The sequence below is a fragment of the Equus przewalskii genome, chromosome 6 (genome assembly GCF_037783145.1).
Source record: "Equus przewalskii isolate Varuska chromosome 6, EquPr2, whole genome shotgun sequence".
Classification (NCBI taxonomy): Eukaryota; Metazoa; Chordata; class Mammalia; order Perissodactyla; family Equidae; genus Equus; species Equus przewalskii.
Genome location: NC_091836.1, coordinates 50,106,124 through 50,134,055, shown reverse-complemented (window position 1 = coordinate 50,134,055; position 27,932 = coordinate 50,106,124). Strand labels below are relative to the sequence as shown.

Below are 27,932 nucleotides of genomic sequence, written 5' to 3'. Positions count from 1 at the left end.
GAGATACATATGCCCCTCCCCCACCTCTGCCTCAACCTCCCCCAGGACTCACCACGTTCCCTTTGGCTCCATCCTCTCCGGGGGGGCCCTTCTTGCCTGGGGGTCCAGCAGCCCCAGATGGGCCTGAGTCCCCCTTTTCACCCACTTCTCCTTTGGGCCCCTTTGCAGAAACAGAGGTCAGAGGTCAGAGTAGCCTGGACTTTCCAGGAGCCAAGGGTTAGCAGACCTGGATTTAGGAATCTGGGTGGTCTGGGACTTTCCCAGGGTCAGGGATCAGAGCAGCCTAGATTGCCCAAAGTTCAGAGGTCAGAGGGATCTAAGACCTACAGGAGTTAGCCGTCAGGATGGTCCAGTTGCCCAGAGGTCATGGGCAAGTTTGGTCTAGTCCATGTGCCACCCTGGAGTGAATTAGAAAAGGGGCCCCTCTTGAATTATGTTAAGTGAAATAAGCCAGTTAGAGAAGGATAATCTCTGTATGACTCCATCATATGAGGAATTTAAAAATGTGGACAAAGAGAACAGATTAGTGGCTACCAGGGGAAAGGTGGGGTGGGGAGTGGCCACAAAGGGTGAAGTGGTGCACCTACAACACGACTGACAAACATTAATGTACAACTGAAATTTCACAAGATTGTAACCTATCATTAACTCAATAAAAATAAATAAATAAAGAAATAATAAAGAAAAGGGGCCCCTCTGGGGCAGCTCATCTTCAAGCCAGGGCTCGAGGTTTAGATCTGAGCCACAGCCTGTCCCCTCAGCCCTGCACAGTTGTGCAGTGTACAACCTCGGGAGCTGTTCGTAGCAGCCCTATATGAGACCTTCCAGGGCTCTGTCATGGAGACAATCAGGGATACCCTGGATCAATGGGACTAGGACTGCCCTAAGACTGTCGAGAGGTAAAGGTGGCCCGAGATGTCCAGGAGTCAGGGGTTCCCTGAGATGGGTGGAGGGCCACAGGATACAATCACTCACGGGGATGCCGGGGGTCCCTGGGGGTCCTGGGTCTCCAGCCTCCCCTGGCTCACCCTGCAGGAGGCAAAGTCAGAGTAGGGAGGCGTCCCCTCCTGAAAGACAGGGAGGGGCTCCCCAGGACAGCCACGCCCAAGCAGGACTGGTTGTGCCTCGCCCACCCTGTGCAGCCCCTGCCGCCCTCTTTCTCACCTTCTCGCCCACAGTGCCCGGCTGCCCAACTCCCCCAGGCAGGCCTGGAGGACCCTGGGAAGACAGCAAGGGATGGAGGTGGGACCCTGGGACCCCAACAGCCTCCTCTTGGGAAACGGGTGTCCCACCTCCGAGGCGTCCTGGGCCCCCCCAGAGTCCTCACCTCCACTCCGCTGGGGCCATGGGGACCCCGAGGGCCTGGAGCTCCATGGGGACCCTGAGGGATGGTCAGAATAGCATCCAGTGACCCCATGGCCCCCCCCCCCGCCAAGGCGCCAGTAACCACATACACCACCTGTGATGCTGGTGACCTGGATGATCCTTAAAGCAACAATGTGCCCTGTGACCCCCCCATCCATCTAACGCCCACCTCCATCCTGCCCCTACCCCCCTCCCCGTTGTCCATACCATGGACCCTACGTCTCCGACCTCCCCTTTTTCTCCAGGAGGGCCCGGCAGCCCCTGTGGAACAAAGAAGCAAGATTGGGGCACAGGGCGGGGGAACCAGAGACCGAACCCCCAAACTCAGACACCCACCTGCAGACCAGGGGGGCCGATCAGTCCCACGAAACCTCTCACTCCATCATCTCCTTTCTGCCCAAAGAGCCCCGGGGGTCCCCGCCGGCCCTGAGCCCCATCTGCTCCCTGGGAGACGGACGGGGTGGGCACAGTTAGGGTCGGGCTCAAGGGTTAAAGGTTGGCTCAGGGCCAAAGTCAGGATCGAGGTTCAGGGTTGGGGTTAGGGCTGGGATTAAGTTGCGGGAGGGTCCGGGTTGGGGTCGAGGGTAGGACTGGGTCAGGGTCCGGCCAATGTGGGACTGGAAGATAAGGATTGATCTGGGACTGAGATGGGGGCTGTGATGGGGTTCAGGTTGGGGTTCAGGTTGGGACTGAGTCGGATTCCAGGGTGAGCTCGTGTTGGGTGTCGGCACGCAGGGGGAGGTCAGGGCTGGGGTTGAATTTGGGCTTGAGTTCCAGTGGAGGACACTGGCCCTTCCCATCAGGGCTCCAGGGGACGGTCACAAAGCCAGAAGCACTCACCGGGGCGCCCGGGTGTCCCGGAGGGCCCCGTATACCTGTCGGTCCAGGAGGGCCCTGGGGGAGGGAACAGAGTCAAAAAAACTCCTCAAGTTCATGATTGGGGGGCACTGAAGATAATCACTGCCCCCCTGCGCACTCACCCCACCAGGAGGTGACAGCTGCATCCCCCCCACCCTGTCCTACTAGCCACCAGCTGATGGGTCAGACACAGCGTCCATCCTAAGTGGTCCCCCGGAAGTCCCACCAGCACCCAGGACGACGCTGGCCCACTGAAGCTGGACGCTGCAGATGACGTCCTGGAGGGAAACTGGGACCGGATGCCTTGGCGCCCTCCCCCGTCTCCTGGGGCCGCAGCGACTCTGTCTGCGGTTGGCCCCTTCATTCCAGGTAGCTTGAGTGGCTTCTGTTGCTCGCTGGTGTCAAGATGGGGCTCAGGAAGGCAGCCAGCTCTGCGGCCTCCCCCACCCATCCTCCACATCCCCCTCCCCTCCCCAAGGGCCACCCCCTCCCTGGGTCCCCCACTCACCGCATCCCCCTTATCGCCCTTGCTTCCTTTGTGACCTGGGGCGCCCACTTCTCCCTGCAGAGGAAACAGGATGCGGAAGACCTGGCCTCCCCCACCTCATCCTCCCCCACACCCCCCTCCATGAGCTCTGTCTCACCTTGTCCCCTTCCTCGCCAGAAGGACCGGCAGCTCCAGGAGGCCCCCGAAGCCCCAGGGGCCCTGGGATCCCATCTTTGCCGGTGGGGCCAGGGGGGCCACGTTCGCCCTGAGGGGAGAAGTGGCAGGGGGACATCAGGGGGCAGAGCAGGAGTGGGTCCCAAGGATGCCTGAGGAGTGGGGTGGGCAGGCACTTACCGGGGACCCCTTCTCGCCTGCGGGGCCAACAGGGCCCTGGCCTCCGCTTTGGCCAGGAAGCCCAATGCCTCCTGCTGGGCCCACAGGGCCGCGTTCCCCAGGCGAGCCCTGAAAACAGGGGTGAGGGGTCAGGGAAAATAGAAATAGCAGTAGTTCTCATTTGTGGAGACTTTTCAAGCCGCCAGGCATGGAGTTAGGTGGTTCCTAGCACATATCCAATCTATTCCCCACAGTGGCCACACACATGCCAAGTCAGGGCATGGCCCTCCTCTGCCCACAGCCCTCCATGGCTCCCATCTCCTTCAGAGGAAAGGAGAAGTCCTCCTGGCAGCCCACACGGCCCTCTCTCCCCCTTGCTCACTCCCCTCCAGCCATACAGCCCTCCTTGTTGTTTCTCCATCACACCACACATGGTCCAGCCTCAGGGCCTTTGCACTGGCTGTTCCTGCTGCCTACAGTGCTCTTCCCCAGACATCCACAGAGCTCCTCCCTCACCACCTCAGGTCTCAGCTCAAACGTCACCTTCTCAGGAGGCCCTCCCTGACCAGTCAATTTCAGCTGCTCTTCCCCAAACTCCCCACTCTCTGTGCTATTTTGCTTTGCGGCATTCATCCGGGCTGATCTTGTCTCCTGGACCAGAACACAAGCTCCAGGAGAAAGGAGGTTTTCATATGTTGACGTCTGGCGTGCAGGTAAGTTATGTGTCAGACGGGTCATCTCACTGAGATTTATGACAATCTCTGTGATGGGGCCATGTCACAGACGATGAAACTGAGGGTCTAGGAGCGACAGGACGGCCCGGCCAGTGCGTGGCAGAGCTGGATGTGCCCCAGGCCTGTCTGACTCCCCAAATAGTGGACTTAATCACGACACTGCCCAGCTCCCCAGGGGCCCCAAGGCCCCCCCACCCTGCCCCCCACCCAGCAGAAGGGGTTACACTTACGTTGGCCCCAACAGGGCCCGGGGGGCCTTTGTCACCCTTCAAGCCAGTAGGTCCCTGAGGGAGGAGACGAGCCACAGTCAAAAGCCCCCTCAAGGGTGCCCCCAGGTCCTATCCTCAATCTGGGGTGCTCACAGTTCCCACCCCCTTCCTGAGCACTGAGGTTTAGGGGTCTGTCTCCCGGGGTCCCTTTACTTTCACAGTTCCTCCCATCCAGGATGTCACCACTACTGAGCCCCTCCTTTCCTTCTCCACTTCACAGCCCAGCCAGGCACATGCAGGAGGGGCCCCAAAGATACTCACTGGGTCCCCGCGGGCTCCTTGGGGTCCAGGAAAGCCCCTGAGCCCCGGTGTCCCTTCCTTCCCGAGGGGTCCTGGTGGCCCCAGGTCCCCCTGTGGGAGTGCAGAGGAGGCAGGTCAGGGTCCAGAGAAGGGGTGTGTCCCCCCCAGTCTGTAAGTCTGGGCCCCCTCCCCCACGGGGCTGATTCTGAGCCTTGAGGGGGCGGCGGGCTGTTGAGGGACCTTTGGGGCCACTAACCGAGATCTCCCCCGGGGAAGGGTCTCACCTTGGCCCCCTCTCTGCCCTCCAGGCCCGGAAGACCTTGTTCGCCGGGAGGTCCAGGGGGGCCCGGGGGCCCCCTCTCGCCCAGAGGCCCCGCATCTCCCGTCTTTCCCTGGAGAGGAAGAAGGCTCATCTTGAACAGAGGAAACCGAGGGTGGGGTCATTCTGAGATCCGCTTCCCCTCTTTAAGTACCCCATAACTGGTGCAAAACTGGGGAAACTTGTGGGGTCCACTCTGACCTGAGGACCCACGACACCAGCTGGTCCAGGTGGGCCTGTCTGACCTTGGAAGCCCTGGGGAGAAAAATTAAAAAGGGGGTGTCATGTAGGGGGAAGAAGCAGAGAGCCGAATGGGGTCAGGGGTCAGAGGTCAAGGGGTCGCTCACCAATTCTCCTCTCTGTCCAGGGTGCCCAGGTCTCCCGTCTTTCCCCTGGGGGCCCTGCAGGATGAGTTGAGAGAGAGTTACACAAATAATGGGCCTCCTCACTCCCCGGGTCCCCCTCCCACCCGCCCCCCAATCAGAGTGAGCTCACTCACAGGGGGACCCTTCGGCCCAGGGAACCCAGGAGGACCTTGCAGACCCAGGAGGCCCTGAAATGGAACCAGAAGTCATCACCTCATCCTTCCTGCCTGGCCACCCCGAGCCCCATGTCATGACAACAAGAACTAACACATAGTGAGCCCTTTCTGCATGCCGGGCATGAGACTGAGCCCTCTGCACACAGTAAGGCGTTTCATTCACCACTGCAGCCCTTGGGGTAGGGACTGTGGTTATCCCCATCTTGTAGAGCGGTACATTGACGCACAGGGAGGTTAAGTGACTTGCCCAAGGTGACACAGCAGATGAGTGGCAAAGTTAGGACTTGAACTCATGGCTCTCTGACATTCAGAGGCTGCGCTCTTTCCACATTCTGTGTCATAATGTCTGCCTGCCTGCGGGGCTTGCCTCCCACCCAGAATCACACACACAAACATACGCACACACCTTTTCTCCAGGGATCCCAGGGGCCCCGTCCTGGCCCACGTCACCCTAGGACAGAATGAATGAGACTCAGGCTGCAGAACAAACTCAGCTGAGGAGGACTTGGTGAGCCTGGGCTTAGAGGGTCTGCCTGGGGGCCTGATCACGCCCACCCCATACCTTGGGGCCTGGCTGCCCCGTGGCACCCGGTTGTCCCCTCTCTCCTCTGGACCCCTGAATAGAAAGAAGCAAAGATTAGAAGTGAGAGGATGGGGGAGCCTGAGAGATAAGACTGAATCCTTTGGTCCCTGCCCTCCCTCTGTGACCCCCTCTCGCCCCACCAGGGACACCAACATAATCCAAACCGTCTTTCCTGCCCCCTCACAACCTCTCCACAAACTCTTCTTCCAGCTCTGCCCCCTAAGGGCCAGTGGGGTGGGGAGAGCTCCCCATTTTCTTACTGGTGGCCCCCGCTCTCCTTCCAGGCCTGGCTGTCCCGCTTTCCCCTGGGAGGTAAATCGGGTGAGGGGAAAGCAGAAGAGTTATGGTGAAAAGACAGGACACAGACACACAAATGCATGCAGTCACAGATGTAGAAGGATGTCTGCCACACATTTATGCACAAGCCTTTCATTCACACACACGTATAAATATAACTTAGACACACACAACCGTGCAAAGATCAGACACCCAATGACATGTATGATTGCACCTATATGCTCCACACCTACAAGCATGTTCCCCCACACAGATGCCTATTTATCACAGCTGCATGGCATGCACACATGACATGTGCCATCATGGCATGTTTTGGGCGATCCACAGCCTCAGTTGACACGCTGAACTCCTCATGTAATATGTCCCTTGTATACACGTGCACCCAATGTAAACACATACACACACGGATTCATGAGAGGACATGGTCCTGATAAACACATCAGTATACATAGACTCGTGTGTTTACACAGTGTCCATTTACACAGCTGCAGTGCACACATAACAAGACAATGCATGTGTGCATACACACTCAGTGTGCACAGAAGTACACACCTATGTGTGTATATCCATATCCTTTCACACACGTGTACATGACCCTTGCACACGTATGCCCACAGTCACACAATGTACACTCAGGCTCATGCCCTCGTTCACCCAGTCGCAGGCCCACAGGCTGCAGCCCGCAGACCCCATCTGATCTGTAGCGAGAAGCACACGAATGCCCACCATACACATGAGCACAGACACCTGCACCGTATGCCACGTGGGGTCACTTGCATGTGCCCTGCATTGCACATGGGGATACGTGTGCACACAAGTGCTTCCAGGCACAGACACAGCCACCCAGGGGCCCACCCCCCGTCACGCACAGCACACACACTGTTCCACTCACGCAAGCCGTCCCCTCTCCCCTGACCCCTAGATCACGACTCACCCGCTTCCCTTTCTCTCCTAATGGTCCCAGGGGCCCAGGAAAGCCGATAGATCCCTGAGTGGAGAGAATCAGAGAGAAGAGATGGGGTGAGAAGTGGGTGGTGGGCAAAGTTGGCCCCTCATCCCATTCAGCCACCCCATCCCTACGGGCCTTTCCAGGCCACTGAGTCCAGAAGCTTCTTTGGTTCCCCCAGCCCCAGCCTCCTCCAGGGCAGCCCTCTGCCCTCCTGTCCCCTGTCTCTCCCCATCTGCTCACTCCACTCCAACCACATTGCTCTTCTCAATGCTCTTTGAGGACAGCAGTACATTCCTGCCTCAGGGCCTTTGGACTGGCTCTTCCTTTGCCTAAAATGTTCTTCTAGCAGGTCCCCACAGAGCCAGCTACTCCTCATCATTTAGATCTCATTCAGATGTCACTCCTTAGAGAGGCCTTCTTCCACCATCCTGATGACCACATCTGCCAAGTCACCCTCCGTCTACCACATTATCTTATTTTGTTTTCAATACAAATAATATTGTGTGGAAATGACTTTGTTCACTTGCTTACTTATTCAATGTCTGTACTCCCCGGTAAGACATAGCACTTATTCCCCACTGCCTGGCACATGGTGGGTGCTCACTCAGTATTTGTTAACTAACTGACTCCAGTCCATGCTGTCCTGCCCTTCCTGGAGGCATTCTCCCTCCACCTGGGGACGACATCACAGGCTCTGATATCCCCTCCCATGTCTCACTGTGTTTTGAATCCCAAATCCACCACTGGGCTAGCTGTGTGGCCCTGGACAAATGGCTTAACCCCTCTGAGGATCAGTCTCCTTGTTTGTGGCCTGCGGATAACAACAATACCTCCCTTACAAGGTTTTGGTGAGGATTAAATAAAGATAATGTGTAAAAAGTGTTTTTACGTGGTCTTTGGCACATAGTAATTGCTCAAGAAATGTGAGCCATCATTGTTATTTATGGAGATTATAACTGACTGCCATGGACTGAATGTCCCCAGAAAATTCATATATTTAAGCCCTAATCTTAGGTGGGGCCCTTGGGAGGCAAGTAGGTCATGATGATGGAGCCCTCATGAATGGGACCAGTGCCCTTGTCAGAAGAGGAGGAGCCTATCTCTCTCTCTCTCTCTCTCTCCCTCCCTCCCCTGCTCTCTATAAACCAGGAAGAGAGCCCTTATCAGAACCCAACCATGCTGGCACTCTGATCTCAGACTTCCTGCCTCCAGAACTGTGAGAAATAAATTTCTGCTGTCCACCCGTCTAAGGCATTTTTGTTAGAGCAGCCTGAGCTGACCAAGACACCGACCTCGACTTAACCAACACAGCACGCCTCCTGGAACACATTGCTCGATGCCCAAGACACGCTGTCAGGTCTTGGCTGGGAGGCCTCCCTCTAACGCCCTTGAACTTCTCCCACCCAGTGAGTTCTATTCTTAGCTATGGTTGAGTCTCTTTCCAAACCTGTTTATGGCAGTTGCCCTTGCTATTGGAGCCGTGTGACTTAATGAAAGTTGACAAAAACTGATGAGACGTAGGAAGGAAAACAGCGATGTCTATCCAATCTAAGTTAAATGGAAAAGACTCTGTATAAAGGGAAGTCAGTAAAAAAATCACCGTCAAATTAGACGGCAGAAGTGTGGAACTCTGGAACGATTCTGCACTCAGATTTCTTCCCAAGTGACTTTGAGTTTCTGCTCTGCTTTATATAAATAATAACTATAAATCGTCAGTGATGTAATGTGGGTATGGTTTAGGGAGACAGACATGTCTAAACTGTAGCCTCATTCATCAAAGCATTGGCAGACGAATGTACATTTTTATATAAGTACATTTTATTACGTTATAATTAATTCAAGATATGTAAGACATGGATTTTTTATGATTCTCCTCCTTACTGACTTTGTTGGAACCGTCATTCATTCCAAATAAGAAGGATCCTACAGTTTTATTATCAAAATCACCAATGTTATTATAATCAAATTGATGAGGTAAATACTACTGATATCTCTATTTTGCAGCTGAGCAAATGGGCTCAAGAGACTTGGCCAGGGGCTGGCCCCATGGCCGAGTGGTTAAGTTTGCGCACTCCGCTGCAGGCGGCCCAGTGTTTCGTTGGTTCGAATCCTGGGCGCGGACATGGCACTGCTCATCAAAGCACGTTGAGGCAGCACCCCACATGCCACAACTAGAAGGACCCACAACAAAGAATATACAACTATGTACTGGGGGGCTTTGGGGAGAAAAAGGAAAAAAATTAAATCTTTAAAAAAAACAAAAAAGAGAGAGACTTGGCCAAGGTCACTTAGCAGGTAAGGGGTGGGTATTTGAACCCAAGTCTGTCTGATGCCAAACCCACATCTCACATTGTCTCTCAATGACCCATGGGGTAGACAACTCACCCCCCAGACCACAGCCTGGACCCCCAGATGTTAACCAGTCTCTGAACCCTGCCCTTGCCCAACCCCAGCCCCCTAGCTTCTTACCTTAGGGCCTGGACGTCCTGGGTAACCCGGGAGGCCCGGCACCCCAAGCTTGCCCTACAGAGACATTATGGGACAAAGGTCAGAAACTGCAACCAGGAGGTCAGAGAGAAAGGGCAGGATGGCTGGAGCATGGTGGCAGGGGCAGCAGGATGGGATTCAGGGACACATGGGTTCAAGTCCTGGTTGCTGCCTGCTGGGGACATGTCCTTGGGCGGGTCATTCAACCATTCCAAATCTGTTCCGTTGTCTGTAAAATGGGGAGAGAAATGCCTATTGCGTGTGGTGGTTATGGGGAGAAAAATAAGATAATGTGCACGGAATCGCTCTGTAACGCCGAGCTGAGGAATTAAAGATGGTAGCATCCTCCCGAGGTCAGAGGTTAAAGAGCAGAGGGCAGAGGCAAAGAGCCTCAGGAACACCCACACTGAAGGTTGGGAAGCTGGAGGGGGTGACAAAGGTCCATTCACCTTTTCCCCAGCCGAGCCTGGGGGCCCCTCCTCGCCAGCCAGCCCCTCCTGCCCCTTCATCCCTTCAGGACCATCCTCTCCTCGGGGACCTGGGGGCCCGGGTTGCCCCTGGAATAGAAAGAAGATGCCCTGATATCAGTCCCCTGTCATCCCTGCTCCTCCCAGCCCCCCATCTTAGCCCCAGCTCACCTCCTCCCCATCTCCCCAAGTCCCCCAGACCCACCAACACTTCACCTGGGGATCGTCTTACCCGATCGCCTTTAAGCCCTCCATCACCCTTGACGCCTGGGAAGCCATCCTCTCCCTGGGTGGGAGAGAGTGCAGAGTTCAGAGGTCAGGGTTTCAGGAAAGGGACACAGCCAGAGCCGTATTATTATGGCTCCCCTCCCCAGGAAGCTCCTTCCTTCTCACCTTCTCTCCTTTCTCCCCCTGGAGGCCCCGGTTGCCAGAGGTACCCTGAAAAGTAAAAAAGCTCTCCAATCCCTCCTCCTCTTATGAAGGGCCCCAAACTCAGTCTCCTGCCCCAAACCAGCCAGGACAGTCCCAAGAGGATGTTGGACAGGATGGGGGGGCAGCCTCAGAGGAAATGATCTTTCTCCAAAGCCTGTTAATGGGATGTACAAGAGGCTGCCCCTCCCCCCGCTTCCCACTGGCAGTCTCCCAAGGTCAGCTGTGTGGGGGTGTGCAGGGAAGGCCAAATTTCCCAGTAATTGATTCCCATCTCCCAGGGACACTGTGTCCACAGTTCCTTCTGGCAGGAGAAAGAGGATGAACATTCCAGGCCCGAGACTCACTCTAAAGGCAAAGGAATGTTCCCCATTGTACTGGCTACAATGCGACTCTGTGCCTGGCAACAAGGCGAGTCTGTGCTTGGCTACAGCAAGATGCTCCATGCAAGCCCAGATGCTGCTTGCACAAAACTCTGGGCTTGGGCAGAGAGGAGAGCTGCTCTTGGCTACAACGTAACTGAGCTTGGCAACTCAGAGGAAATTGTACTTGGATACAGTATAACTGTGTGTTTTGACAACAGCGAGACTGTTTGCAGCCACAGGGAGGCACAATGTAAATGAGCTCAGCGACTACAATAAATTGCACCTGGATACAATATAGCTGTGTGTTTTTGACAATAGCATGACTGTCTCTGGCCACAGGGCAATTCACTTGACCACAACGTAACTGAGCTTGGCTACACAGATGCTCTGACCTTGGCTACAATGTACGCAGACTCAGCTACAACATAGGCTTCAACTATATCTAACTCTGCATGGCTACAATGTAACCCTGAGTTTAGACAGCCACAGGACTCTGTGGCCGGCTACAATATAGCCATCTCCTTGGATATACAATGTAAAAATGTGATGAATCAGCTCTTGGCTGCTGCCAAACTCTGTTCCTAGACCACAGGTCTTGGACATACCTGTACTTGGCTACAACGTAACTCGACTCAGCTACCACATAGATGTGAATTCCAATGTCCCTGCCCTTGGTCAACAGTGCACCTCTATTTAGCCACAGTACAGCTTGCAGCTTCTCCCACCATCACTGTGCTTGTAGGTCATGTGGCTCTGGGCTTGAGTTAAAACATGAGCATCTACTTGACTACATGTGCTGACCTGTACTTGAATGTGGCGTGTGTGCTTACGGTGACATGGGTGCAGCCTCTAATGGCTTAACTGTCCTCAACTACAAGGTGACAGCTATGCTGTAATGCTGCCCTTTGGCTGTTTGGCTCCAAAGTAACACACACATTTCTATATATGGTCACTCAGACCCAAACCCTGCTCCCATTATCCTTTGCCTGGCAGACTGATTCCTCTCATCCCACATGCAGATGTTTCTGATGGAGCTGGTCCCCAAAGCCAATGCTGATGAATCACCCTCACCTGCAGGCCCCACGCATCACCTACCTTTACACCCCGAGGTCCAGGATAGCCCGGAGGGCCTGCTGACCCTGGTGGACCCTGAGATGGAGATAAGATCAGCGCCATCCTGTCCTTCCTCCTCCATGTTCTCAATACCCTCATTAGTCGCCGAGTACCAAGCCTCATCCCCAACCCAGGCTCTCTCCAGGTCACTCACCTGGATCCCCTTCTCTCCTGTGGGGCCTTCATGGCCTGGGTGGCCCTGGGAAAAAACCATTAAAACTTGTCAGAGACCCGGATTTGACCATCCAAATTCCCAAGCCTCCTCCTTTTTCTTCCTCCTCCTTCCAGCTCCCAGTTCTCACCGGAGGGCCATCAGATCCTGGGAGGCCTGGAATTCCTGGGTTTCCTGGGGGACCCTGAAAGATGATGAACAGTAGGGGGAGAGAGAGGATCTCAGAGCCTGGCATTCCACCAGGACCAGCCCTACTCAGATACGCAGCGAGAGAAGGTTAGAGAAGAAGTCACTCCCAGTGGCCAGAAAATCTATGCCCAGCTCTGCCCAGACTTGCTGTGTCACCCCGGCCAAGCCCTTCTCCTCTCTGAGTCTCAGAAGTCTTCCACTTCTGGGAAGGTTGAAACAAGGGTTGTAAAAACAGTGCGAGAGAAATTTGGGGGGGCGGGGCCTCCCACCCATAGCTCCATCTGAAGAGGGGTGGATCTAGGCAGGCATGAGGTGACCCCATATGTCCTGCAAACAGTTGACAGGTCCAGAGACGGGCCCCTTGGCCCAGCTAAGTCAATCAGATTCTCTTCTGAAAGTTTGAGGTAAGGGACAACTTACCTTATAGAAACTATGATCACATGGTTTGGGGTAAAGAAACTATAAGGTCATGAGGAGCTGGGGACTGAGATGGTGACAAAATGGGACAACAGTGTGTAGAAATAGAAGTTGGGGGTGAGGACAGATGAAGATATGTGCAAAAAGAAGCCTGTCTGCCAGGGGAGATAGGAAACACGTGCAGAGAAACAAAGATGACACCACAGGACCTCAGAGGAAGGGCTTTCCTGGCCCTTGAGTCTTGGTAATGCTTGCTATGATGGCTGCTGTGGGTCCCCCTGTATCTTGACAATATCCCGTTACGTAGTCTAGCTTTGGTGGGTTTCTATGTCTCACAACCAAACTTTCCCCAACAACGACACTTTTAGGACTTTTAAGACAACAAGGACACTCGGGACTTGTTTAGGGAACATTGCAATTTATCACTATCCAGAGCTAACAAAAAGGGCCCTGAGGGGTAACTTTCCCTGCAGACAGAGTCGAAGGGAGAAGACATGGGGGGAGGGGGAGGTAGAGTTGTCACTCACCTTCTCCCCAGGAGTGCCAATGGGTCCCTGGGGGCCAGGGATTCCCTGAGGGTACAAAAAAGAAGGCAAAGGATGGCATGATAAGGAGGCAGTGAGCGCCGAGTTTGGGGAGGCTGGGAGTGGTCTGTGACCTTGGCTGACCACCGCCACCCTGCATCATTGGGAAAGACAGCTCAAACCTGGGATCCAGGATTTCCCTGCTGTCCTGGGGGCCCTGGTTCTCCTGGAGGACCCTGGGGACAAAGTGAGGGTTCCATGAAGCTGAAAGGGATCTGGTGTTGAGGTGTCAGCGAAGTTGAAATGGGAGACATGGGAGTGGACAAGAATGTGGAGGGTCATGGGTCAAGGGTCAGAAGGGAGACCACATACCACATTTCCTTTGGCACCTGGAGCACCGTCAATTCCAACTACACCCTGGGGGAGGACAGGGTGTGAGACCAGAGCAGACACACGTGCAGGAGCCTGCATCTGAGATACTGAGAGGTGGGCAGAGAAACCAGGCAACAGAAATGACATGCAGAGGGGAGAAAGGCTAGAAAAGGACAGGCAGGGGTATGACATAGAGGGGTATGCATAGAGGATGACATTCTCACCGGCCGTCCCAGGGGGCCGGGTGAGCCTCTGGGGCCGATCAGTCCTCGGGGGCCCTGCAAGGAAGTAGGAGCATTAGCCCAGCCCCATGGGCCCTGACTCTCTCCCCTGTGCCAGGCAAGGGGTCTGGGGGTCCCTGATACTCACTGGCTCCCCAGCCTGGCCAGTGGGCCCCGGAGGTCCCTCTGCTCCCTGTGGGAAAGTGTCATCACCTGGTTAGGGGAGACGTGCAGCCCTCAAAGAACCACCTTCCTCATTGGGGCGGCCCCTTCCAGGGAACTCAGAATCAAAGGGTGCAGCAGGATCCAGCCGAGTGAGCACACATAATTCGATTCAGGTTCTCTACCCCAATCCCAGGCCCGCAACCCTGAGTCTCACCTCCTAACTCCAGCACTAGTTCCCAGCTCCCAGTCTGCCTTTTTGAGCCCCACTGGGCCCTCCTGACCCCCAAGTGCAGACTCTCATCCGTCACCCCGTCTCCTAAATGATCTACTCCACTCTGACTCTCATTTTCGCTTTCTAGCTTCCAAACCATCCCCTAACTCTCTTCCGAACTTACCTTCGCACCATCCTCTCCTGGGGGGCCCGGCTGCCCCACATGGCCAAAGTCACCCTGGAGTGGGGAACGGAGGGGAGTTCAGAGTGGAAAGGTGGGGGTGGAGACCAGCCCCCCAGGAAAGGAGATGGGGCACACGGGGTGAGGACAGAGACGCAGGGATGGAGGCTCTGATGCTGGAGGCAAGGGGGTCGCCATGAATATTGGGAGGGGATTGCACGTGGGAGAGGGGCCTCACACACTCACCCTTTGACCCTTCTCACCAGGCAGCCCTGGGAGGCCATCAAAACCTCGATCACCCTGCACACAGAGACACCAGCTGAGCCTTGAATCCTCAACCCTGACAGTCCCTCTGAGTCCCAGTCCTGGCCCCATCACCTACCTTTGGTCCCGTATCCCCTGGGAGGCCCCGAGCCCCATCTGCTCCTGAGCGGCCCTATGGAAGAGGTGACGTCATCAAGATACCCAGTACCATTTACCGAGCACCTTCCTGGGCCGCATCCTGTGCTGGGGGCTTGTCTGTGTACAAACGTAACCTTCCAGATATATCTCAGACCCACCCGTTATTCTTCATCCCTGGTGCCTTTGCTCTAGTGCATGTCACCATCATCACAAAAATTAAGAACCATTGTCTTCAGCCTCCACCAAATGCCCTGTTGCAGGTTCCTCACTGCACTTAAAACTGTCCGGAATTATCGTGTTCATCACTCCTCCACAATGTGCCAATCTCCTCTTTTGCACATACTGTTCATTCTCTTTGGAATGCCCTTCCTCTCCTGTTTACCTGGCTATACCTCAGATCTCAGTCCAAACATTCTGTCTGCCAAGTCCTCCCCGACTCTGTGACCTGGCCAGACGCCTCTGTCACACCCTCAGTGGAGCTGCCATTCTCTGTTCTCAGTGCTCTTATCCCACCAATGACACCAGGAGACCCGTGGGGCACAGAGCCAAGGCTCACATTGGGGGTTGAGGGATGGATAAGGGATAGCTCGAGGCCTAGGAGTCACTCACCATCTTTCCCTCTCGGCCAGGGGGCCCAAGAGGTCCCTGAAGGCCTCGGGGACCCTAGAAGAGAAAGAAAAGTAGGAAGAAAAAGGAGAGTAAGAAGGAGGAAGGATTTATTTTAAATCATTCCCTAGGAAGGGCAATCATTGCAAGGGTACCCCAGCCCTTGTCATTTTCCTCAACTAGAACATTATCCTGTGGCCCCAGGAGAAGACTCTTCCCATCCGAGCCTGTCCCCACCCCCACCAGTCTCACCTGTGGCCCCATTTCTCCCATCTCTCCTTTCAGACCTGGATACCCAGGGAGACCCTTGGAGGAAGAGAGATGGGGTAAAGCAGTCAGAACGTTACCACTCCCCACTCCTGAGTCCCCCTTTTCCATGTAGCCTCTTCACTCACCACGGGACCTGGGCGCCCAGTGAGCCCCACTGGGCCGGGGGGGCCTTTCATGGAGAGCTAGAAAAAGAGAGAGGAACAGAGTCTCAGGTCTCCCACAAGATCCCTGACACCCCCCCACAAAGGCATCTTCAAGAGACAACTATCCACCTGTCTCCTGACTAGCCCACCTTATCCCCCGTCTCTGTCGTTCTCTCGGTGTCTTTCCATTAGCCCTCCCTCGGTCACCTTGTCGTCCTCCACTCACCTGAGCCTGTTGGAGTACTGCCTGGGCCTGGGCCTGCTGGAAGGACACTGGGGGTCCTTTGAGGGAGCTGCTTACAAACTGGAACTAGGGGCAAGTAGTGGTGAGGGGAGCCCCAAAGAGAAGCCCCCTCCTGAGTGAGGGCTCCACGCCCCAAGGTTGTGCCACCCTATCTCCTTCTTACCGGCATCATGATCACTGTGCCTGGTAGACCCCGGATCCCGTCAATGCCAGGGATCCCTGGGAGGCCAGCAGGACCCTGAGAGAGGGAGGGAGACAGAGAGGGATGAAGGCAGAGAGATAAAGGAAAGGATGGGTGCAGGAGGGGACAGAGAGAGACAGAGGTGAGAGATAGAGATGGAGGAGGAGAGAGACACACACAGAAGGGTGGAGGCAGAGAGATGGAAAGAAGGAGGCAGGGAGAGACAGAGAGAGGAGCGAGAGAGAGAGATGGAAGGAGGGAGAGAGTTACAAAAAGTGGCAGAGACAGAAAAAGAAAGAAGAGAGATAAAGAAAGAGAGACATAGGGAGAAAGACAGAGATGAAAGAAACTCATGGGTAGAGACAGAAGGAGAAAAGAGGGCGTAGGCCCCCAGGGACGAAAGAGGACCAGAGTGATAATTCACAGATGGGAAAAGAGACGAGCAGGAGGGGTCAGCGCCAGCTTCGAGATGGTGTCCCAGCCTCCCGGACCCATGTTCAGACATCCATGCTCCCAATCTCAGCCCCACAGCCTGAAACCTCACTCCCCCAGAAGGATACACCCCATAGGGAGACTCTTACCGGTGGACCAGGGTCGCCAGGGAATCCTGGGGGACCAGGAGGACCTGAGGGGCCAACCACCCCCTGTTGGGGACAGAGGAACAGAAGTCATGAGAAGTGCAAAGACTGAGCCAGGCTGACTTCCGAGCCACCACTGACCCTGACCCCATGCTCACCTTCCCACCCATCACCAAGCCATTCCTGGCCCCTCAATACTATACTGACCCACACGACTCCCAGCTTTACACCCCCACCCCTATTTTGACTCATCCTTTGAGACTCAAATATCCAATAGTCATTGACTGATCCGGCAACATTTCACCCCAGGGGTTCAAACACCCCAACTGGAAGAGAAAGCAGGAAGAGGAAAACACAGCCATGACTCACTCGGGGTCCAGGGGCTCCTGGAGGTCCCTCAAACTGCTGTCCCTGAGGGAGAAATGAGTGTGACCCCCATTCTAACCCAGACCCCTCCACCCGCTTCCGGCTCCACACCCCTCACCTGTTCAATCACTGCTGGTTCTCCTTTGGCTCCCTTCTCTCCGGCGCCCTGGGGCAGGGGAGTGGAGAGAAAAGAGATGTGGGCCCAGGACTCAGACACAGAACTCCCAGCTAATTGACCTCACACTCGTCTCATGTGCCTGCATGCATGCACGCACTCCTGCACACATGCACACACACACTCATGTACACATGCTCCACCCTCAGAGCTGCCTCTGCTGTGGTTTCTTCAACTGATGTGTTCTGAGCAGCCTCCAGCTTCAAGCTGGCTATGCAGCATCAAGACGAAGAGCATGAACTCTGGAGCTCTGGGGCTCTCAGTCCTGTGGGGTCCTAATCCCAGAGCTGCCTCTCACTAGCTGAGTGATGTTGGGCAACTTAATTCAACTCCTACAGCCTCGCCTGCAAAGTCGGTGGGTGAATGACGACTATACGTCCCATGGGAAGATGAATAAGTTAAAACAATGCTTAACACCTAACAGGCACTCAGGGGGAGTCGGTTAGGATTATTCACTTCCTCCCCCGTCCAACACCAAGGCTGGAACCTGGGCTCCCCTCTCTGTCTGTGTGATTTCCCTAGGCAACCTCATTCAAACTCTTGACCAAAGACAGCATTGCTCTGCAGATGAGTTCCAAGTCTTTAACTCCAGCGTAGACCATCTCCCTTGAACTCCAGAATCTTCTAACCAATCACCCGCTTGACATCACCATTTGGATGCCAAACAGGTGTCGGCAATTTAGGGCATCGGAAATGAGATCCTCGAACCTTTCCACTGGCTCCTCCTGCAGGCTTCCCCATCTTATCTGGTGGCGCCACCGAGCATCTACATGGTCCTCTTTGCATCTTTCTCCACCTCCAGCAGCAAGAGCAACATGGAGCACGGCCCAAATCTGTCCACTTTTCTCCGTCCCCACCGCCACCAGCACCCCCTCATCCAGATCACAACTCTGTCGTGTAGACTTTTTCCCCTGCTGCCCCTCTGGCTCCCCCTACAGTCCATACGCTGAGCAGCAGCCAGAAGGAGCTTTTAAAACTGCAAGTCAGATTGTGTTGCCTCTCAAGTGGCTTCTCATCTTGCTTAGATTAAAAGCCAAAGGCATGACCCTACCCCCAGAGCCATCCATTAGCACAATGCCTGTCACGTTAACACAGTGACTGTTGATAAATAAAAACCACGCGAGGCTGGTGGGAAGGCATTCTAGGCAAGATTTTAAAAAGCAAAAGAGAGGATGTGGTTGTGTGTGGCTCCAGGCAGGAATCTCTTCCCCCGCACTTAACCCAGCCACCCAGACTCACAGGAAGGATATGGAACTGGGTCTGCAATGACCGTTCTGCTGCCCAGAAGTCAGGCCACATGGTGGGGCGACCTCCTTCCATGTCCTCCTTGGCCAAGCTGGTCTCCAGAGTTCCCAGTTCAGTTTCGCTGTCAGGATTCAGGCTTCCCTGAGGACATTGGGGCAGGCCAAAGTTTGCCCCTGACCTCCTCATTGTCTGCCACCACCGCTGCCCTGCCCAGCCCCGTCCACTGCCCACCAACCTCTGTGATCGCGATGTTGTGGCCAGTAGTCACAGCGGTGGTGAGGACCAAAGGTGTGGGAGTCAGAGACAGAGTTGGAGCTGGGGTCTCTGTCTGGGGGATGTCAGTGGAGGTCTGGAGCAGGGACAGAGGGAGAATCCGGTCTGGAGGCAGGACAATCAAGACAAAAGGGAGGCAAAGGAGGAGACAGCCCTCTCCCGTGGAGGACCTAGTCTAGGGAGAAGGATGGAAGCGGATTCTCAAAAACCATCAGAGGCATATAGGGTAGGCGGTGTGCTGGCTGGACCAGGACAGCCAGCAGGGGGAGCTCTCACGTCTGGAGGAGGGGCGGCGCTGGCCGGGGCTGTGAGGCCTGGAAGGCAGAGTGGGGCTGGCTCCAGAGCCCAGTGGTCAGGGTCAAGGTCCAGTACTTAGGGCCAGACTCCGGAAGCCTACCCCACGTGTCCACTCCCAAGGCAGAGCTCAGCGGTCAGCCAGCCAGGCTGCAGGCAGAGAGGGAGCAGAGTTCCTCCTGGCCTGGACAGCTGCAGAGGAACTGGGTGAAGGGTGCGAAGAGGGTGGTGGGGGCCAAGGTGACGGGCTAGGGCTGAGGAAGGGGATGGGATAGGCTACTCCTGGTGCCCCCGTTCTGGGCCTGGAGTGATCATTTCTTTCTCCTTGCTGATGCTGAGAGCAGATGTCATGTAACCAGCAACTCCCCTAACCAAGGAGCCCAGTCAGTGGCCCACACCAAGGACCCCTAACCAGTGACCCACCAACTAATGACTCCCATCAATGGTACCAATTATTCTTACAACCAGTCACCCGTTAGTGACCCCACCCCCAATTAACGACCCCCATCAAAGACCCCTGGCCAAGGATCCACACTAAAGGACCTAACCAGTGACCCCCTCAATGAATAACCCACGTCATTGACCTCCCACCAATCATTCCTATAACCAGTGACCCACCAGAGGCCCCCCAGTTAGTGATCCCCATCAATGACTCCAATCAGTTTCTCTCCCATCCAGTGACCTCCCCAACCAGGGACCTCAACCAGTGACTCCCCCGCAACTGATAAGCCCCACCAGTGACCCCTAATCAATATTCCCTTAACCAATGCTCTTCCAAAATGAATACCCATGAGTGAACCCAACTAGAGCTCCCCAACTAATGACCCCCAAACAGTAATTCCACTAACCAATGACCTATTAGTGACTTCCCAACTAATAACCCATCAGGGACTCCAAAACTAATTATCTTATCCATGACCCCCTAAAAGTCACTCCTCCAACTAATGACTCCAATTGGTGACCCCACTAGTGCCTTCCGATCAGTGGTCCCCCACTGAGAACCTCCCCAATTAATTATCCCCAGAAATGACCCCCCTCCACCACTAATCCTAAACTAGTGACACCAATAACACCAACAGTGGCCTCCATCAATGACCTTCAACAGTGACCTCTAACTAGAAACCCCCCAAACATTGACCTCAATCATCATCTCCCCACAATGACCCCCCAACCAGCAATCTCAGTCAGGTAGGCCAAATAGTGCCCCCCCCAATTCTAATTAGTGGCTCCCCCAATGAATAACCATCACCAATGATCCCAACCAGTCAACCCCAAACAATGACACATTAACTAATGAACCCCTCCTTCACCCCAGCGAACCAACACCCTTAAACAGTAGCCCTCACCAAGAATCCCCTGATAATAAGGTACTCTTCTGGTGTGTCCACTCCCTCTAGCCCTCCAGAACTGGAGGTTGGGGTGACAGAGATGGGAGAGCTCAGAGGACAGGACCAGCACCCCCCAAGCCATCAGTCAGCTGAAAGAAGTCAAAGGTCAAAGATGGGAGACTAGAGGCAGAGACTTTGGGTGAGGTGCCAGCAATCAGTGGAGATCAGAGACCAGAGGTCAGGCAGTCAAAGAGCAGAGCTAAGAAGTCGCAGGTCCCTTACCTGGTTCTCCAGGGAGCCAGGAGGTGGACTCGGGGTCAGAGTTTCCTTGTTCTTCTTCTTCCTGCCTTTCCCCTTTCGACCTCGCCCTTTTTTCTTCCCTTTTCCCTTCCCCTTCCTTCGAGGGGGAGGGGTTTCTGGGTCACCCTGGGGGGCCTGGGAAGAGGGCCCCAATCATGTCTGGAACCCCTCAATGGCGGCCCCATCACTCAGGTCACCTGAGGTCATGCTGGCACATGGTCCATTGGTCCTGTGCTTTGAAGCGAGGGCTCACTTAGCCCTGTGACCTGAGGTCAAGGTCAATCATATGATCTGGGGCCAAGGGTCACTCAGTTATGTAACTCGAGGTCAAGGTCACTCACGCCTGTTGGAGGGCAGGGATCAAGCTGCCCCATGGGATGTGGGTCAGAATTCACTCATTCCTATGACCTGGAGCCAGGGATGACGAGCCTCTCACTCACCCCTGTGGCTGTAGGGTCCAGGTGGGTACAGCCGGGAAGGTACCGCTCACAGGCCTGAAAGGCAGCCTGAGGATCTGGGCTTATCAGCAGCTCCTGAATGTCTCCCTGGGGAGGGCGGGGCAGTCAGGGAAGGGAGCTACAGGCTGACTCTGACCCCGTTCCAAGCACCATAGCTTGGTGTTTCTCCACCCAGAACACTCTAAGTAGAAGGACGGGGTGGCCCCACCCCAGCGATCCTTCTGCCCCTTAGAACTGAGAGAAGAAAGATCCCATCAGGGTCACACCAAATCTCGACCACAAACCACATCCCACAACATCTGTCTCATCAGAGGCACATTTGTTCCTTAGCTCTCGGGCACATGGTGACTCCCACTATGTGCCAGGTGCCCTTCAAGGTACTGGGGATAAGGAGGGGAGCACGATAGATGAGGTCCCTGGCCCCCTGGAGGTGACACACATCACAGAGACAGCACAGTCACCCCCAACAATCACTACGCCCAAACCACATCTGTCACACAGCCACACAACACCACGCCTGGCCGGCATTCAACGTCACAACTGCCCCACATACAATTACGCACCATCACAACAACCAGCGCGGGCGCATGTCACAACCTTATCCTTCCCCCATGAGCCGAGCATGCATCATCACAAATTAGTTTTGTCACTCTACAATCTCAGAGTCGCACACCGCTAAGATGCGCAACAAGGTATGGCACCCCCTTCTCTCAGCTTCCAGGTGCTAGATGGGAGCTGGACATCTCCCTACTACAATCTCTTGCCCAGATTCAGGGGGTGGACAAAACTCTCTCCCATCCTCTGCCTCAGTTTCCCAGGTCACTGAAGCCTTACCTCGAAAGTCTCCTCCCCAAGGTCCTGGGTCCCCAGCACAGTGAGTCCAGCTGTGCTGATGAAGCGAGGCCCCTGGCCCAGCACAGGCAACTGAGGTTCACAGTCGGCCACCAGGGTCACCATCCCACCATCCACACTGACCGCCACACGGTGCCACCTGCAAGGGGACAGTCTCAGCCAGGGGTGCTTCTCACCCCATCTCTGCCTGGACCCCCACCCTCCCTACACTCACCTGCCATCCGTGAGGTTGACTCGCTGAGGAAGGGGGCGGAAGGGGTCACCTAGGAGGCCCAGAGCGGGCCCCAGCGCCAGGCCCAGCTGCCGGGCACCGCCCTCATCGTAAATGGATAGAAGGACAGACTGGTTGGCGGGCTGGCCCCGCAGAGTGACCAGCACGGAGAAATTCTCAGGAAAGTGCCCATCTGGAGGGGACAGAGGGAAAAAGGCAGCTCAGGTGGCCTAGCAGAGTGACCCACGTTTCCGGGGTGACCCCCAGCCCCTCCTGCCTTGACTCACCTGGAAAGAGCTCCCTCGTGGGGACGCCTAGTGTGCTGGCCTTGCCCACTCGGAATGCCCGGTCGCCCTCCGGGGCCCTCTGGGGGCAGAGGCCAGGCCCCACAGGGACCCCAGCCTGGCCCCCGCGCACACCCAGGACCTTCAGCACATCCACGGGCTCAGCTGCAGGGGGAAGCCGGGGTGGGACAGTTACAACAAGCCTGGGACTCCACGGGAACGGCTCAGGTTTGGGGGGCTCAACCCCCCACTGTGTTTGTGGGTCAGAGAGAAGGAACAGGCCTGGGACCCACACCCCCCACCACCCACAGCTGTTCCGGCCTCATCAGCCTGTTGACTCCTGTTTTTTCCCTTGGTTTTTGGTGAGAAAAAAGCAAAGCTGACCTAGTTCTGGGATGAATCAAAGCTTCCTGGCCTGAGCCCCAGAGCCAGACGGTCTCCGCCCCCCCCCCCCCCCGTGCACTCCCCCACACGGGTTCCCTGGGGCTGCCTCCTGAGCCCGAAGCCCCCTTGCCAGGGGAAACCCGCTTGGAGAGGAGGGGCTCCTTGTGTGTGTTCTTCCCCCGCCTCCTCCCTCTGAACTCCTCCCTCTGACCATCACCCAACACCTCCTCCCTCTGACCTTCACCTCCCCTGACTTCTTCCTTTTGATCACTTTCTTTTTTTTTAAAAGATTTTATTTTTCCTTTTTCACCCCAAAGCCCCCCAGTACATAGTTGTATATTTTCTGTTGTGGGTCCGTCTAATTGAGGGATGTGGGATGCTATCTCAGCGTGGCCTGATGAGCAGTGCCATGTCCGCGCCCAGGATTCAAACCGGCGAAACCCTGGGCCGCCGAAGCAGAGCGAGCGAACTCAACCACTCGGCCACAGGGCTGGCCCGCTGACCACTGTCTTGACCACCATCACCCATGACCTCCTCGCTCTGACCTTCACCTCCCCTGACTTCTTCCTTCTGGCTGCCATCACTCATGACCTCCTCCCTTTGACCCCTGCCACTTCAGACCTTCTCCCTCTGACCACTCTTTCTCTGACCATCCCCAATGACTTCTCCTTCTGGTCACCCTCTCTGCCCTCCTCCCTCTGCCTATCTCAGTCTCCTCCATCTGACATGTGACCTCTCCATTTCATCACCCTCCCTGCCCTCCCCCTTGGAACCCCCTCTCTCTGATAACCTCCTGACCTCCTCCCTCTGACCCTCTCCCTTTCATCCCAGCAAAAGGAGGGACTGGTCTGGCCCAACCAGATCCTAACCCCAGCCGTCCTATCAGCCCCGCCCCACGCCGCTCGGCCAGTGCTAAGTGGAACCACATGGCTTGGGCAGGGGTGGGCGGGTGCTTCCCTGGGCCCAAAGCCCCTGCCTGATCTCCCCTCCACTCGGCAGACTGTCCCACTGACCCCCTGACCCAGCCTCTTGGCAGGAGCCAGATTCTGCCGACTCTGCCCATGACCTCACCCTGGGGGCGGCTCTGCTGACCTCACCATTGGGAACCAGGGTAGGGGGCCAGACTTGGGGGAGATAGGGGCTTGGATGAGCGACCCCTGTCCCAGCTCCTCCTGGGTGAGATCTCCTTATCCTCCAGCCTCGGATCCCTCTTGCCCCCAGCCTCCAGCCTTCCCTCATCTCTCCCCCTCCCCGCCCTCTCTCTGTCCTACTTTCTGCATGGGTCTTTCCAGGTCTCCGTCTGTGTCCAACTCTGAATCAGTGTCTCTCTCCCTCTCTCTCTCGCTCTCTACTTTCTCGCTCTCTCTCACTCTTTAGCTCTCTCCGTCTCTGTCTCTCGGTATTTCCTTGGCTCTCCCATCTGTCTCTCTCTGCGTGTCTCTATCTCTGTGCCTCCCTCTCTGTATCTCTGGGTGTGGGTTGCTCTCCGCATCTCTCTCTCTCCATCCACACTCCCCTCTCCAACCCCGTCGCCGCCACCAGCCCCATCTCTAATTGCCTGTTCTGTGGCTGGGCTGTCATTAAGAGGTATTTGAGTTACAGGCCCCTGGGGCTGAGATCTGGGCTCCCAGGCTCTGCTGACCACAAGGGTCACTTCCCCACGGAACGATCATCCCAGATGGGGCCAGGCGAGGGCTGAGAGCCATGACCCTACCCTGCGTGGCTCTCCCAGGCTCTCTCCTCGCCCAGACCCCAGGCTGTATTCAGTGGGAAGGGGTCTCCCCATGACCAACTGCTCACTCACAAAGTCCCTGCCGGCATCGAACCCAAATGTCTCCTGCTTAGATCTTGTGTCCCTTCTGTAATGACCTTTCAGAGACTGACTGCCCTTTCTTTTCACTGCTGGCTTCATGACAAGGAGACACACAAGAGGCATTGAGTCCTGCCTGCAGGGCCAGGGGGTGGGGGTCTGTCAAGGACCCAGCCCGCCCTTCCCCCACAGTCTCTCCTCTGTGCTGGTCAGGGCCCCAGGGAGACATTGGATGGGGTCTATGACACGGAGGGAGGCAGACAGGGGCCCGGCTGGGACACGGTTGGGGTCCCCTCAGATGCATAGGAGAACATGGGTGTGAGTGTCTGTGTAAATGTGTGTATATGTTACTACATACATGTATGAGATTGTGCATTCTATATATTGCGTGATTCTATATATTGTGTGATTCTATATGAACCAAGGAATGGCCGAGTGTGTGATTTGTGCTGTGTCAACGTGTGTGAGTATTTGACCCACCATGGAGAGATTAGATGCAGCTCTTTGACTGGTGGCTGTGTGTCCTTGTGAGTCTGGGTCCTGCCGGTGAGCTCGCGGCTCTGCAGGTCACACAGGTGAGTCTGTGACTGTGAGACTTACACTCGAGATGGGGGGTGTGGTTATATGTGAGCGTGTGGCCAAGGCAGCCAGTGGGTGACTGGTTGTGAATGCCTATCGTGTTGGAAGGATGCCAGGGAAAGCATGTGTGATAGTTTAAAAGCGTAGGAGGGTGACAAAAGCTGTGACCATGTGGCGGGTGGCTGATGGGGTTGCCTGGACGTGAGCACCCGTGTTTAACATTCCTAGTGTCCCCAGGGACTTATATTCTGAACGATGCCTGCGATTGCACGACGGTGTGCATGTGTGAGCGTGGGAACGGGGCATAGGCCAATTTGGGATTGTCCATGTGAGCAGGCATCTCCCCGGACTCCAGAGAAATTGTAGTATAGTGTGCGTGCGTGTATGTGAGTGTGCGTGTGTGTGTGTTAGGGGGCTGAGTTCGCCTTAGGGAGGGGTTTCCAGGAGGGCCAAGTCTGGGATCTCTCAGACCAGAGAAGCCCCCTCCATCACCACTTGAGGGACTACGACCTTCCGGATCCCCGGGGCGCCCCCTACCCGGAACCCTCCGGGGCGGGGCACGGCGTCCAGCCAGATGCGCGCAGCTGGGCGTGCGTCAGCGCTGACTCACCCGTCCCGCGGCCCCCGGGACCCCTGGGGGCCCCTGAGAAATTCCTCGGGAAAAACACTGGAGACTCCCTCAGCTGGGGGGAGCAGCTTGCACTCCCGCCCCCGCCCGCGCTCCGCCCCGCCCCGCCCTGCGCCCCGCCCCGCCTCGCCCCTCACCGCGGCCCTCGAGGTCCTGTCCATGGTGCTGATCTCGGCTCTGGGGAGCGCGGGGTGGGGGGAGGGGGGCAGGGATGGGGAGAGGGGTGGTGGTGCGGGCCAACTAGGGGCAGAGGAAGAAGAGGGAAAGTGGGGTGAAGCCACCTGGGGAGGCGCAAAGGGAACTCTGCAGCCTCGGTTAGCCCCCTCGCATACTCACCCCACTCACCATCCCCCTCAGAATCATCCACTCACGTTCTCACGGGCAATTACGTACACCCCAAAAATCACACCCCTCACAGGGTCACCTAGAGACACACAATCACACTCGTAACACACACACGCAATTATTCTCAAAATCAGCCCCGCACACAGACACACTTGAACATCCATAACTCACAATCACACACTCGCCCAGGGATCACCCCGTCAGCCACATCCACACAGTCATCGTCAATCCCACACCCAGGCATACACACAAATTCGCCCCAAATGGCCGCACACACATTGCTACACGCACACACACGCCTCTGAGTTGCATTCATTCTCAAGCACTGGCCAGTAAAACATGGTCACACGTTTCTCCGCCCGCGTCCCCCCAGCCAGCTGTCACACCCACAAATCGCCCAGAGTCGGACGCACGCGCCCGAACGCCACCCCGTAGCCACGCGCAACACGCACGCCCCTGCGCACGCCCCCCGTTCCCGACTCCACTCCGTCTTCGGGGGCCTCGCCGGCTCCTGCACCTTGAGTCCCATCGCCTCCCTCCCGGCTCACCGGCCTGCGTCCGGGGCAGAAGCTGCAGCGAGGCCAGGAGCAGGCAGAGGCCGGCCCGCGGCTGGCCCAGGCCCCGGCGGCTCCCCATCCCGGCGGGGCCCGCGCGCGAGGCGGGGGACCGGCCGGGGCGGCGGCGGGGAGCGGCGGCTCCAGCGGCTCGGTGCCCTCCCTCGCGGCGGCCGGCTCCGCTCGGGATCGGCAAAAGACTGCCCGAGACCCCGCCCTGGCCTCGCCCTGCGCTCCAGCGCCCAGCCAGGCGAGGCTCGCTGGAGGGGAGGCGGCTGACAGCCGGCGGAGGGAGTTGGGAAAGTTTGTGCCGAGCGCTGATTGGCCGGCGAGGGGCGGAGCCCTGGGCGGGGAGCTGGGCCCTCTCGCCCCACCCCACAGTGGAGGAGGAGGGTCATTCCCACTCGGCCTCGGGATTCCGGGTCCCAGCGTCGCTCCAAACCCTTTCCTCCTAAGAAACTCCCTCAAAGGCGATCTTAGCCTCATTCAAACCTTCAGCCTCCATCCAGGCCCTTGAATAGGGGGTGCAGCTTTATACCAAATCCTTTCTGTCTCGACGAGGCTCCCAAATGGGGTGTCAGCCTCACACCGACTCTCACCCACCTGCCTTACCCCGGTCTCTCAGGCCCACACTAAGAGGTACCAGCTGCACCCCAAAGCCTTCCCTTCAGGTCCCTAAATAAGAGATCCTCAGCCCGCCTCAGACTTCACCCCAGATTCCAAAATGGGGTTCCCAGCCTCACCCCGAACCCTCATCTCTCCGCCCAAATGACAGACTTGGATGTCCTGGCCCCACCCCCAAAGCCTCACCACAGATTCCAAAACTCCGTTTGTTCATGATTTTCTTCAAACTCTTAGTCTTCAAATAAAGGGTCCCCTCCCCCATCCCTAGGCCTCCTCTCCCTGACTCAGGTCTTCAGATGGGTGCCCCAGCCGTAATCCCAAACCCTCACACACGTCCCCCTGAATGGGGGGGTCTGGCCCTCTGCCAAAGCAGGGCACGGCCGCAGGGAGGGGTGGATCCCTGCCTTTCCTGGGGTGAGGCAGGGACCCCCCTCACCCCGCTGGGACCCCCCAGTGTGAAGAGGCCCCAGGGGGTCAGGTGGAGCTGTCTGTGCAATTGAACAAGCAGAG

The 27,932-nt window shown here is 56.4% G+C and overlaps 1 protein-coding gene across 3 annotated transcripts in view; it reads right to left on the bottom strand.

The window, feature by feature from the left end:
- Positions 1-27,299, bottom strand: part of COL5A3 (collagen type V alpha 3 chain) — a 36,788-nt gene extending 9,489 nt beyond the window's left edge. For 2 of the 3 annotated variants that reach the window (XR_011541057.1, XM_070623704.1), the window contains exons 1-51: positions 26,762-27,299; positions 22,502-22,663; positions 22,218-22,407; positions 21,986-22,142; positions 21,134-21,238; positions 20,676-20,828; positions 18,734-18,847; positions 18,493-18,639; positions 17,197-17,244; positions 17,082-17,123; positions 16,716-16,778; positions 16,117-16,191; positions 15,936-16,019; positions 15,692-15,748; positions 15,549-15,602; positions 15,300-15,353; positions 14,671-14,724; positions 14,535-14,588; positions 14,292-14,345; positions 13,880-13,924; positions 13,735-13,788; positions 13,511-13,555; positions 13,321-13,374; positions 13,142-13,186; positions 12,139-12,192; positions 11,991-12,035; positions 11,819-11,872; positions 10,323-10,367; positions 10,162-10,215; positions 9,912-10,019; positions 9,445-9,498; positions 6,961-7,014; positions 5,990-6,034; positions 5,709-5,762; positions 5,553-5,597; positions 5,105-5,158; positions 4,953-5,006; positions 4,807-4,860; positions 4,571-4,678; positions 4,308-4,397; positions 4,008-4,061; positions 3,065-3,172; positions 2,868-2,975; positions 2,732-2,785; positions 2,206-2,259; positions 1,702-1,809; positions 1,573-1,626; positions 1,328-1,381; positions 1,165-1,218; positions 976-1,029; positions 53-160 (exon numbers count right to left, since the gene is read on the bottom strand). Coding sequence is in view for 2 of the 3 variants with exons in the window: in XM_070623704.1 (XP_070479805.1) it covers positions 53-160; positions 976-1,029; positions 1,165-1,218; positions 1,328-1,381; positions 1,573-1,626; positions 1,702-1,809; positions 2,206-2,259; positions 2,732-2,785; positions 2,868-2,975; positions 3,065-3,172; positions 4,008-4,061; positions 4,308-4,397; positions 4,571-4,678; positions 4,807-4,860; positions 4,953-5,006; positions 5,105-5,158; positions 5,553-5,597; positions 5,709-5,762; positions 5,990-6,034; positions 6,961-7,014; positions 9,445-9,498; positions 9,912-10,019; positions 10,162-10,215; positions 10,323-10,367; positions 11,819-11,872; positions 11,991-12,035; positions 12,139-12,192; positions 13,142-13,186; positions 13,321-13,374; positions 13,511-13,555; positions 13,735-13,788; positions 13,880-13,924; positions 14,292-14,345; positions 14,535-14,588; positions 14,671-14,724; positions 15,300-15,353; positions 15,549-15,602; positions 15,692-15,748; positions 15,936-16,019; positions 16,117-16,191; positions 16,716-16,778; positions 17,082-17,123; positions 17,197-17,244; positions 18,493-18,639; positions 18,734-18,847; positions 20,676-20,828; positions 21,134-21,238; positions 21,986-22,142; positions 22,218-22,407; positions 22,502-22,663; positions 26,762-27,284 (4,215 nt within the window). In the remaining variant the exon portion in view is untranslated. The remainder of the gene's footprint in view (positions 1-52; positions 161-975; positions 1,030-1,164; positions 1,219-1,327; positions 1,382-1,572; positions 1,627-1,701; positions 1,810-2,205; positions 2,260-2,731; positions 2,786-2,867; positions 2,976-3,064; positions 3,173-4,007; positions 4,062-4,307; positions 4,398-4,570; positions 4,679-4,806; positions 4,861-4,952; positions 5,007-5,104; positions 5,159-5,552; positions 5,598-5,708; positions 5,763-5,989; positions 6,035-6,960; positions 7,015-9,444; positions 9,499-9,911; positions 10,020-10,161; positions 10,216-10,322; positions 10,368-11,818; positions 11,873-11,990; positions 12,036-12,138; positions 12,193-13,141; positions 13,187-13,320; positions 13,375-13,510; positions 13,556-13,734; positions 13,789-13,879; positions 13,925-14,291; positions 14,346-14,534; positions 14,589-14,670; positions 14,725-15,299; positions 15,354-15,548; positions 15,603-15,691; positions 15,749-15,935; positions 16,020-16,116; positions 16,192-16,715; positions 16,779-17,081; positions 17,124-17,196; positions 17,245-18,492; positions 18,640-18,733; positions 18,848-20,675; positions 20,829-21,133; positions 21,239-21,985; positions 22,143-22,217; positions 22,408-22,501; positions 22,664-26,761) is intronic. The other variant, XM_070623705.1, reaches the window with a different exon arrangement.
- Positions 27,300-27,932: the final 633 nt, after the last annotated feature.